Source organism: Bactrocera latifrons, unplaced genomic scaffold (genome assembly GCF_001853355.1).
Source record: "Bactrocera latifrons isolate USDA-ARS-PBARC rearing strain unplaced genomic scaffold, ASM185335v1 scaffold_132, whole genome shotgun sequence".
In the NCBI taxonomy this organism is placed as follows: domain Eukaryota; kingdom Metazoa; phylum Arthropoda; class Insecta; order Diptera; family Tephritidae; genus Bactrocera; species Bactrocera latifrons.
In genome coordinates, this window is record NW_017534764.1 from 465,989 (window position 1) to 477,350 (window position 11,362).

At 32.2% G+C, this 11,362-nt stretch overlaps 1 protein-coding gene across 7 annotated transcripts in view; it reads right to left on the reverse strand.

Moving 5' to 3' along the window:
* LOC108965041 (homeobox protein abdominal-A) overlaps positions 1 to 11,362 on the reverse strand; it is a 34,424-nt gene that overhangs the window by 11,080 nt on the left and 11,982 nt on the right. For all 7 annotated transcript variants that reach the window (XM_018927203.1, XM_018927204.1, XM_018927200.1 and 4 more), the window contains exon 5: positions 9,907 to 9,954. In XM_018927203.1, coding sequence (XP_018782748.1) covers positions 9,907 to 9,954 — 48 coding nt within the window. The remainder of the gene's footprint in view (positions 1 to 9,906; positions 9,955 to 11,362) is intronic.

Consider the following 11,362-nt stretch of genomic DNA (forward strand, 5'->3'; position numbering starts at 1 on the left):
CTTCTTATGGAGCCAAGAAATATGTGTACCAAGTTTCATCATGATATCTAAATTTTTACTCAAGTTACAGCTTGCACGGACGGACGGACAGACAGACATCCGGATTTCAACTCTACTCGTCACCCTGATCACTTTGATATATATAATCCTATATCTGACTCTTTGAGGYTTAGGACTTACAAACAACCGTTATGTGAACAAAACTATAATACTCTCTTTAGCAACTTTGTTGCGGAGTATAAAAAGAAGGATGATCAGAAATTAGTGTACACCATTACATTAAAGTATATACATATATGTATATATATTGGTATACATCAACACACCCTTATTTATGGTGCCAGAAATTTACAAACACAAAGACCATTTTGGCTATGGTTGCTACTAAAAGGACAAGCCAAACCGGTTTTCTTCGGTTCTACTGCAACCACCAAAATTATGGCAAGAATGAAGGAGAAGATTGCGCGATGGCTGAAATGTTAATAAGGCATTACAGACACATTATGTGCATCTTACTGATTAAATTTAAATAAATTTAATAAACATAAATTCTACGTATACCACATGATATTTAAGCCTCCGTCACCATTTACAGTAACAACATTCATCTCTATATACAAAATTGACTACCTACCAGCACATCGCCTTTATATCGTCAGGGTTAATATTTCGTGGCGCAAAAGGTAACAGCTATTGTTGACATTCTGGTTCTCTTTTTTCATTCTGCTCATATCATTTTTCAGCGTGAACTAAGAATTCTAAGAGTATTCACAATTTGCTGCTGCTGTTACGCTTGGCTGTGAATGCATAAACTTTCATTTTCTGCTACGTTAATCGTGTCAGTCACATGTATACTTGTTGTTTTTGCATTGTTCGCTTATGTCCTTATGATTTTGTGTTTTGGGGGAGTGGGCGTTTAGGGAATAGTAAATATAATTTTGTTTTGTCACGCTTCATTACTAATGACTAGTCACAACAGAAAACAAACTGTGCAAAATAAGACGGAAGCTCGGCTAATAATATGTATTATTTGCCAGATGCTTCCGAATCAAAGCCAGCTTTCTCTCTGAAAAATATTACGGAACGACTTTTTTTAAGCCGAAATAGTTTTGTGAAAAGCACATTTTCAAACTATATTTTTTTATATTTTTACTATAGATAGATGCGATATAAAGTGAACCAGATGTTCGAAAATAGTTATATAAGATATATGGGAGCTAAGGGAACTATTGACCTGCTTTTAGCCATTTGCAATAAAAGTTATAGTTCGATTTCGACAATTTTTAAACGTAAAATGAAATACCTTGAGGGCGCTTACTGCGCACAGTGTGATTCTGATAACTTCATTGATGTTACGTTTGAATATTGTAAGTGAACTTTAACGTATCTAATGGGAATGTTTGGGTAACCTTATATCTTTCCTTGAAATCAGTCAAGTAGTTCCTGATATATAGGATTTCATCTTAAGATGAGTGGAACAACGCTTATTGTCCAATTTTAAGCTATATCCTATAAAACCCTTCCCTACCCTCCCGTTTGTAAAATTTAATACTTGTGGCTCGTTCATTCAGTAAGTTATCATAATTTTAGTAATTTTCTACATAACCGTGATATAAGAATTCGGTATAACCGAACATTTTATTCTCTCAAAATCACAAGAATCAAAGCCTCTATATATGAGCGGTATGAAGTTTAGATCATGGGGTTGACCGATTTCAATAAACTGTTGTTACTTACATTATGCTTATGAAAGTATATCTACGCAATTTCAAAAAAATATCTGTTATTCTGATAAATTGTTATTCCAGTATGAAACTATTACTTATACCAAGTAATATACGCTGCCATATTTTTTCTAAAATGTATTATAAATGTATTGACCAATATATATTATATGCCATATTGTCTAGCGATATTTTGAAAATCCCTTATTATGTACATATATACTATTTCAACAATTTTTAGGTTAGTATCAGAAAAAGATGCTCTCAACTACAACAAAGATAACTCAACTACTTTATAAAGTCAAACGGAAGATCGAAGATTTTTATATCAGCTATATTGAGCTAAGCGAACTACCCTTTTCATTTTAACCTTGTTTTATATACTAACTAAACTCACTAATTGATCAATATTATCAGTAATAGGCTAAGTGCATATCCATGTATTCGGTATATAAGGACTTAACAATTTATGGTTTGATATCTGCAATTTATGGGCAATGGACGTTAAAGGACTTGCGAAAATATTTGTTCGATAATTTTATAGTTGCATGATAATATATGTAGTCTGATTCAAGGATATTAAAATAAAATACTACACAAATTTTCGTTAATATTGGTCAAGTAAATCTAAGAAATTTCGTCTAAAAGTAGGTGGTGCCCGCCCATTATACAGTTTTACACCATACTTTAAACACCTATTCCTTGCCATTTAAAATGCCAAATTTAATTCTTCTGACATATTTATTTTGTACATTTTTAGTAGTTTATTTGAGATATGAGTATGGTTCTTGTCTGATCGCATTCAATGCTAAAAGAGAGTGTTCCCAAAAAGTTAACTTTAGTGGCTTGTGAGCTATGTTATATAAAAATTACCCTGCCAACTTTATAGGCGTGATCATGGCACACTTATCTGTCATTTATCGCTTTACCGCACATATAGACGGACGGAAAGCGAGTCCCATTAAAATCAACTCGCCGCATCATTTTCATCATTTAGGTATACATACATATATAACACTGTACTCAGTCATTTATGTATATATCTATTTATATATATATTGATTAGTTAAGTACTACAACAGCATTTAGGTAAAAAAATCTCTATAACAACATTTTGAGAGAACAAAAATTATTAATCGCAGATATTCGCCCGTAGAGTCTTTACTAAGTTCTAAGCAATTGTGTGGCTGTTCTGATTTGACTGCAGTTTTGGGTAACATGATATTAGCAGTTACAAGGGGTGGTAAGATAAAATATCCGCAATAAATTTTAATACTTCTTCGTATAGGCAAAAATATTTTTTTCCAATTGGACAAAAATTAAACAAATCTACAAAAATAAGTAAATAGCAAATGAAAATCGACAAATCTGATATAAACAAAGAAAGGTGGAAAAATAATATATGGGAGGAGTGGCGGTGATGATTTCGCACACCGACTAAGCCATATACTACCGTCATTGCTATGCCAGCCGCTACTAGTACTTTCACATTTCTGAAAAAATACTCTCTCAAGGGTAGAAAATTTACTCAACAATAATATACACGGCGTTTGTATATACTTGCTGTTCTAAACATTAATAGATACATTTATACATATATGGTTTGTGTTGAACATATAGTCCATATAATCAATAAGCTGTCAAAAGCAGTAACCAACCCATTTCAAAGTGTTTAGAGTCAACTTTAATTTGGAAATCGTTCTTCCAAATTATAGATAACTTTACCTCATAACTTTGCGAAATATATGTTTAAATGTTTATTTAATTTATGTGTTTAAAGCCAATCATAAAAAATGAGAACGTCATTTGCATTAATTGCACATAATGATTACTTTCCACATTAAAATGCAATACAACAAGAATCAAAAATATAAAATATTAAATAATTTTCTTATGCAAAACAAAACTGTGCCGAAAATTAAAGTTCGTTCGCCTTTGCTGTTATTTATATTTTACTGCTTTTACATGATGTAAAAATGCAGCAAATCACGCAAAATGTCAATTACTTTTGCATTAATTGCACATAATGATTACTTTCCACATTAAAATGCAATACAACAAGAATCAAAAAAATATTAAATAATTTTCTTATGCAAAACAAAACTGTGCCGAAAATTAAAGTTCGTTCGCCTTTGCTGTTATTTACATTTTACTGCTTTTACATGATGTAAAAATGCAGCAAATCACGCAAAATGTCAATTACTTTTTAATACATACATATATGAACACGAGAATCTTGATCATTTTGATATTTACATAAAGTAATTTGGGTAAACATAATTGTATCGCATTGCATTTGCAGTCGAGATAATTTAACTATCCACACTTGTGGTGATCTGTGACGAGATACCCAAACTATAGGTAGGCTATAGTAGTATATATGTACATATATAAGTATTATACATACGAGTATTCGTACAACATTTATTTTCGGCATCGTGGTTGGAAGCACATTGTCGAGTGTAATGAACGCTTTATTGAAACTGGCTGCGAAAATCAGCGACAAAAACTCGGGTGCATCGGAGACGAGATGTGAATGTATGAAAGGAATACAGAAGAGAGCTGCTGAGAAACACAGAAAGAGAGAAGAGGGATACATACATCTCAGCTAATTCTAATTTAAAACTGTCTGAAGGTAACTTAACCCTTTCAAAATACTTTCAAAGTTAAACTTCTACATATAAATTTCCTTTGTTAAAACCGCAGCATATTAACAACATGTGCAACCACCATCGATTGTAAACGTATATGCTCAGCACATCGTAATTGCTTCCCACATTTGCAACATATCCCAATATTTCACATATTAAAACAATGTATGTTATGAATATCAACACTTGAATATATGTATCATATAAGTATGAATGTATGTATCAACTAAACCACACACTATATTGGATCCTAGGCGATTACCATAAATCATCCTTTCATCCTTTAACCCACAAACGTTAAGTAATCCATGGGAAACAACACTGTCTAGCAAGTTTAAAGCTACGTTTATAGAAGACTGTTGTCTAAACACCAATATTCGGCCATTACATATGTCGACTGCACCAATATGGAAAGCACGAGGAGAATTGATTATCTGTTTGTCTGCCCTAYCGAAACTTGAGTAAAAATTTAGACTTATTGGTGAAACTTAGTGCACAGGTTTCTTAGGACTCTGAGAAAATTGAGTGAATTTTTATTATCATCGTCATGTTCATCGTTGCAACCATAAGTTCAAGTTTGCTTTCTTTTAAGCCCCATAGGTAAAGGGTTTAACAAAAAAACATATTATTATAGTTATATTTCTCTTTGTAGTGTTGACGGTGACCACATATTTGATGAATATATTATACATTTATATAATTGTTTTATTAGCATAGGTCTTTTGGTCTTGTAGTATCGAGATTTAGTGAAATCGGTCCGTAACGTTTCATAACCCCCATATCATATACGACAATAAACTTTCGTCAGCCCCACTAAATAATGCATGTATCAGTCACACATCTATCGGTCAGTATTTTAGCTAGCTTAACAGAATGTAACCTAGTACAGTAAGTTTTGATTAAGAAAATGGAAGAATATATATGTATGTGTATAAATATTATTGAATAATTTTAATCTATCAAACGCTCTTAACCGCGTCGCTTAGTAATGAGTGCTATTTTCCAATCCCTTAGTTATTATAATAGAAAATTCAAAATGTTATTATCATTTCCTATACCTTTACTTATTTAAAATTGAGAGAATATATACTTCTTCTTTCTATATATATATTATATTTAGTAAGATGTGAGTTTTAATGATTTTGCAATCACCACTATTTATTGTTGTCCTACGTGCTTTTTACGGGTGAAATAGGTCTACCTCATTCGATTACAAATACTGAACATCGCCTTCATTATTATTTTAACGTAATTTGTTGCATCAAGAATGATAGCGTGCATGTAGAATATTTATACGCATGGCGCTTATCGGGAATTACTGGTAGTTGGTGGGCACGACAGATTGAGGTGCCATTGTTGCAGTTTTTGCCTTTGGCATGTGTTCTGAGTACCAATAGTAATAATCWAAGTATGTAAAAAAAGTAAGGAAGGGCTATAAGCTACATGGGATAAAGCAAATCATTCTCCCGATTTTAACCATTTTAGATACAAAGATACACTAGAGACTAAAATCTGGACTAGAACAGTTATAATTCGATTTTGACTCGAGATGGCATACTTTAAAGGTACTATTTGTGCAAAGTTTTATCCGTATATGATCATTGGTACTTGATTTGTCCTCTGAAAAGGATATCATATGGAATGAAAAATTTTACTATACGAGAAGTAGGCGTTGTTGTAGTCAAATTGCATCTATTTTCACAATGTAAAATAGGATCACCAAGATGGATATCGGCACCCCACATTTTACAACATTTTTATCCCTCAGGTGTCGCAGCAATCCATAGTTCTAGATAATCTTAATTAAGAACTTAGCTATGGCGTTTTATAGGTACTCAATTGGAGTTTTGTGGGCGTGACCGTATTCCGATTACGCTAGAATCACTTGTACCAAGTTTAATTTACATATCTCAATTTGTTCTCAAGTTATCGTAGCACCGACAATCGGACAAATAGACAGTCACTTGAAATGAAAGTCGTAATTTTGATTATTTATATTGATATATAGCTTTAAATATACCTGTCTCTTATTTCAGGTATTGCACACAACCATTAGGTGAACAAAATTATTATACTCTGTAGAAACATGTTGGAAGAGTCTGAAAGGTTTATTTTGAACGTTCAGTATAGATTTTTTATTAAAAAATTGCCGTTTACAGTAACAAATGTCAATCTTCTCAGCGGTAAAATGATGTTTCCTAAAGTAAGATTTAGATTACTGCCGAATTCATTTGTGACGCAGGTTTAAATTGGACATTAGCATATACATATATATGTATTGAGTAGAATATGACCACAGTATATTATAGGTGTTAAAATGCTGAAAGACCATTTAAAAGACCTACTACTCTTTACAAATAACATTACAACATTTGTTAATAATGTTTAATAAAACATTTTTAAAGTGGTCAACAAGCCCTCTGGCGCCTCTTTCTTTTAGCATTCGCATATATGTATGTATAACATTATGTTCTTGTTTCCGCTAACTACTTTTACGGCATTAATTTAATTGCCGTAGGGTAGAACGAACGAAATTGAACAGATCATCTAAAAGCGACAAAATGTTCAATGGCACAGCGTATATTACTTTTACGATCGTTTTATGAGCTATTTACGGTTTAAGCGTATGAGTACGAATCTGATGTTTAGAATTTTGATGATGGCAACGACAACACATCGATTATAGCAGTGTTGTTAAAAATATAAAGCAAATGATGATCTTGGTAAATTTTAATGACTGTTTAGGTGTCACTAAAATCATGTCTCTTGAATAATATTAATGTTTTATTGTTATTTATTTTAGAATCCTATATATCAAACAGAATGTCGCTAATGACAAATTCGATTTATTGTGATTGTTATGGTCTATTTGAAGAAGAATGTAGAAAAAATGTTGTATTTGTGAACGTTAATTATCTTGTGTCTGTGTCTACTTTATTATTCGCGGTTTTTTTCCACATATGTTTAGTGATAATAGTTTATTTTTGTTTAATCAAGGTACAACGTTTACATATATTTACTCAAAAAATATGCTTTCAAAACTTCAGTAAACCGTACTCCCTTATCGTAAGCTTAACATTCTCAGATTATGAATTTTATGCGTTTTTGATAAAACTATTTTCGCTCATTATTTTGGAATTATTTTGATATATATTATATCAACTATGTATGAATGCCTATGCAAATTATATATATAGATTTTATATATTTTCGATATGTGGTATGTACCGTCGTTTACCGTCAAAGTTCAGTAGTTACTTTTTATTACTAAAAAACGCCTTAACATCTGAAATTTCAAACGAGTTGTAACTAACCAAGCGCACGATCTGGCGATTTAAAAAGCTACTGTGACGCTAAGAAGACCGATAAAATACACTAAACTCCCCGTCAGTATATCAATGCCCACAAGCAACGGCGTGAAATCACGTTCTCAAATTGCTTGTTCTGAGATTTAATCTTGCAAAGTAGAACAAGCAAACAAAAATCTGCTGGAATCCGCTGTTCGAATTTTGTTATTTTGTTGTGATCCTTCTCAAATATTCTTTCCTACCATTCCAAGTATTGCATTTTACCATTAACGTAGCCAAATATTGCGCCTCCTTTTCCCTGTAGCTAGTCATCGAATTACCCATATATAAAGCGACACTGAAATTTGATCGACATGCTACAACCATTACCAGCGATGAAAGAGTTAATGATGAAGTCGGTGTTTTAGCAGAATGAATAGGCTCATTTCAAGTAATAAGTATATTAAATATTATCTGCCGTCCGTTGAGGTCTAAGTTATGAATGTGTGAATTCCAATGTGAAAGACTTATTTCGATTTTACAGCTAAATTTTCATTCAGTGTAACATCATACGTATAATTTTGCAATATGTTGCTACAGAGTACAATAATTTTGCTCATCTAACAGTTGTTTGTATCACTTAAAACTAATGGAGATAGGTTAACGGTTATATATATAAATGATCAGGATGGCGAGAGAAGTTGAAATCCGACTGACTCTGTCTGTTCGTCTGTCCGTCTTTTGTGAAAACTTCCTAGTAAAGTGACTAAAAAAGTGATGACGTGTTCGTAAATTGATCATATTGAACGCCTACCACGTCCACAAAACGTCCGTTAGTGGAAACTTATAAAGAGCCATCGGATAATGCTATAAATCAACAACTGAATACGACAGAGACAACTTGTACACTTGGGATGAAATGAAAGAGCTTTATACTTTTAAGAGTTGGGGTTAAAATTGCATGATGGACGTGACACCACCCACTTTCAGATGAAAATCCACATCTCGGGACTCACCTAATACTAATCGATAAACAATCTATACTCCTATGTGGGAATAATGTTTTTGAAGTGACCTCCTCATAATTAAAAATGGTTCAAATCTCATAATCCTGTTCAGCCCATAGGTACCGATTATTTGAACCCCATTATTCTTGACTTTTTACGCATAAATTGGTCAACATGTGAGACATTAAATTGAAACGCAGAGGTAATACTTTCCTTTCAGTATTTCTATATGTGAAAAATGAGTTGAATCGGGTCAATTCTAACCTTAGCTCACATATACCATACCTGATACAAAAATTTTCGCACTTTCGGGTGACTTTATATCGGCATATATTTGTCAAAATGTGAATTGTATCAATGAAAATGGGAGAGCGTGTTTCAATCTTAATAGTGTATCTTAAAATGAATAAAATTGAGCTAAAACTGACCTAAGCCCCATATAACTGTTACTCGCGATTTTAGAACATCCAGCTGGCTTTACTCCACATTAATTGGATGGTATGCGAGATAACTGAAACCCATTTTATGAGTATGTGGCATGTTAATAGTATAAGGTATTGGCAAAAATAAATAACATCGTGTCCATGATACCCCCAAATCGTTTATTCTTTTTATAAAGATGTTAGTTTTTTTTTTAAAAAAAACCTTATGAAGAATAGGTCGGTAGTGCGTGTGTTGTATATATATGAAAAATTTCTTGAAATTCAAGATAACCTTAGCAATATCCAATAACAATAAGTTTAATTCTTTCTCAACATATTTTAATATAAGGTTTGTTTTTACCACCAGAAGGAATTCCCCGGGGTTTGGTTCTTAAGTTGCTAGAGTATCAAATGTTCCCTTCCTTCCTTGGTTTTTATGTTTACATAATGATAATTTAAGGGGGAAAAGTTGGTTTTGTTTTGTTGTTTTAGTAATTGCACGATTGGCTTTTTCGTTTTTTTTTTCATTTTATGTTTTATTTTTTTCTAAATAAATTTCTAAATTTCTAAAATTGACGTAAACGGTTCCAAAGAAAAAAAGATCACATTCAGAATAATCACATTGGAAAGGTATGTGCAGATGCATGCATGCAATGACAAAAGTTTGTAAAAGAGTATTTACACGTGATGCCCGTAACGTTGATGAAAACCGTTTAGCTATTAAACACATAATAAGTTAAAAGGCCGACTTAATCACTGTACTCAAAGAATTTTTTTTCACCGTTAAATTATAAAAGAACATATTGAATACTTACCATTAAAGTCTGCGCAGACGACTCTCTCAAAGGGGCTTCCCATCCAATCTGAAAAGTAAAAAACACATGATCTCAGTAAAAATTTAATTTTTTTACACATTTAGGTAATAAAATTTGCTTAAAAAATATGAGTGGCCTTGGATGTGCCGACAATACCGCACATACGTTAAAATTTTCAATACGTTAGCATTGACCCTTTGAAAATACCAAAAACTGATTAAAACACTTCTAACTTCACGCTAGGTAATTATTATGTTGACCTTCACGATTGGAATGTATTTGTACGTGTGCAAAGTGTATAACAAAAGTCAATTTGAGAACCATGTCGTGAGGAGTGAGAATGTCATATAATAAATCTCCGATCTTTTATTATAAAAATATAGATATAGTTAAGTAGATGCTGGTTTAGCTTCTTTTAGGAAATCTCAAAGCTTATACCCAACTCCGATATCAGTTGAAAATCTTTATATATCCCTCAACATTTTCCATGAACACTAGAAAGTATATATCTCACAGATATATATACCTAATTTTTATACTCTCTACGAAATAATTGGCAATATAAGGTAATTAGAGGTTATAACAATTGGAAGGCTTCAGTTTGAATTATATGCAGAGGTATAATATTATCTTAATTGTACAATTTGTTTCTTATCTATTTTAGGTTTCCTTACTAACAACTAGCACCACTAATGTTGCGATTACAGTATTTTTGTTTAAAGAAAGTATGAAGGATGGAAGGAAATTTTATTGAAAACAAGTTTATCAATTTGATAAACTTATGCTTCACAAATATTAAGATGAGCGATGACAATGTGGAAACAGTAAACATACCGTCTTACATTTGCATTCTATATCTTACAATAATTTTAAAAATCAAATTTTGTGTAACAAGGACTTAGCCACATTACTAATGCTGACTGCAGTACATCAAGAATAAAAGAGATGGAGGCATCATGGTATCTCTCCGTACTTGTCATAGAAGTGTGTGAGCATCTTACATTTGAATATGTTATTTGAGCAATTACGAAGAGGAAGCAAATGAGTTCCGACTATAGCGTATGAGAACGCTTGACAAAACCATAATTCTAAATATTTCGAAATTTCACAATTGCTTTCGCCAAAGGAGAGAATGCAGTGTGTTAATATTGAAGCGAATATTTAAGTTTTAGTTTAAAATAAAATACTTTGATAAATCTGATATCTGATACATAAATACATTTTGCTTTTGTAATATTTATTAGCTGCATTATTCCTCATATGCTAATTACTTTTTCGCTTCAACTACTACATATAAAGAGGTAGACAAGATTGTACAATACAATAAATGCATCTGAAGTTATATGTACATGTATGTATCTGATTGGAATTTAAGTGTGCTATGCCCAATCCTCAAAAAAGGAGACCCCACAATCTGCGCCAACTACCGTGGGATAAGCCTCCTCAATATCGCATA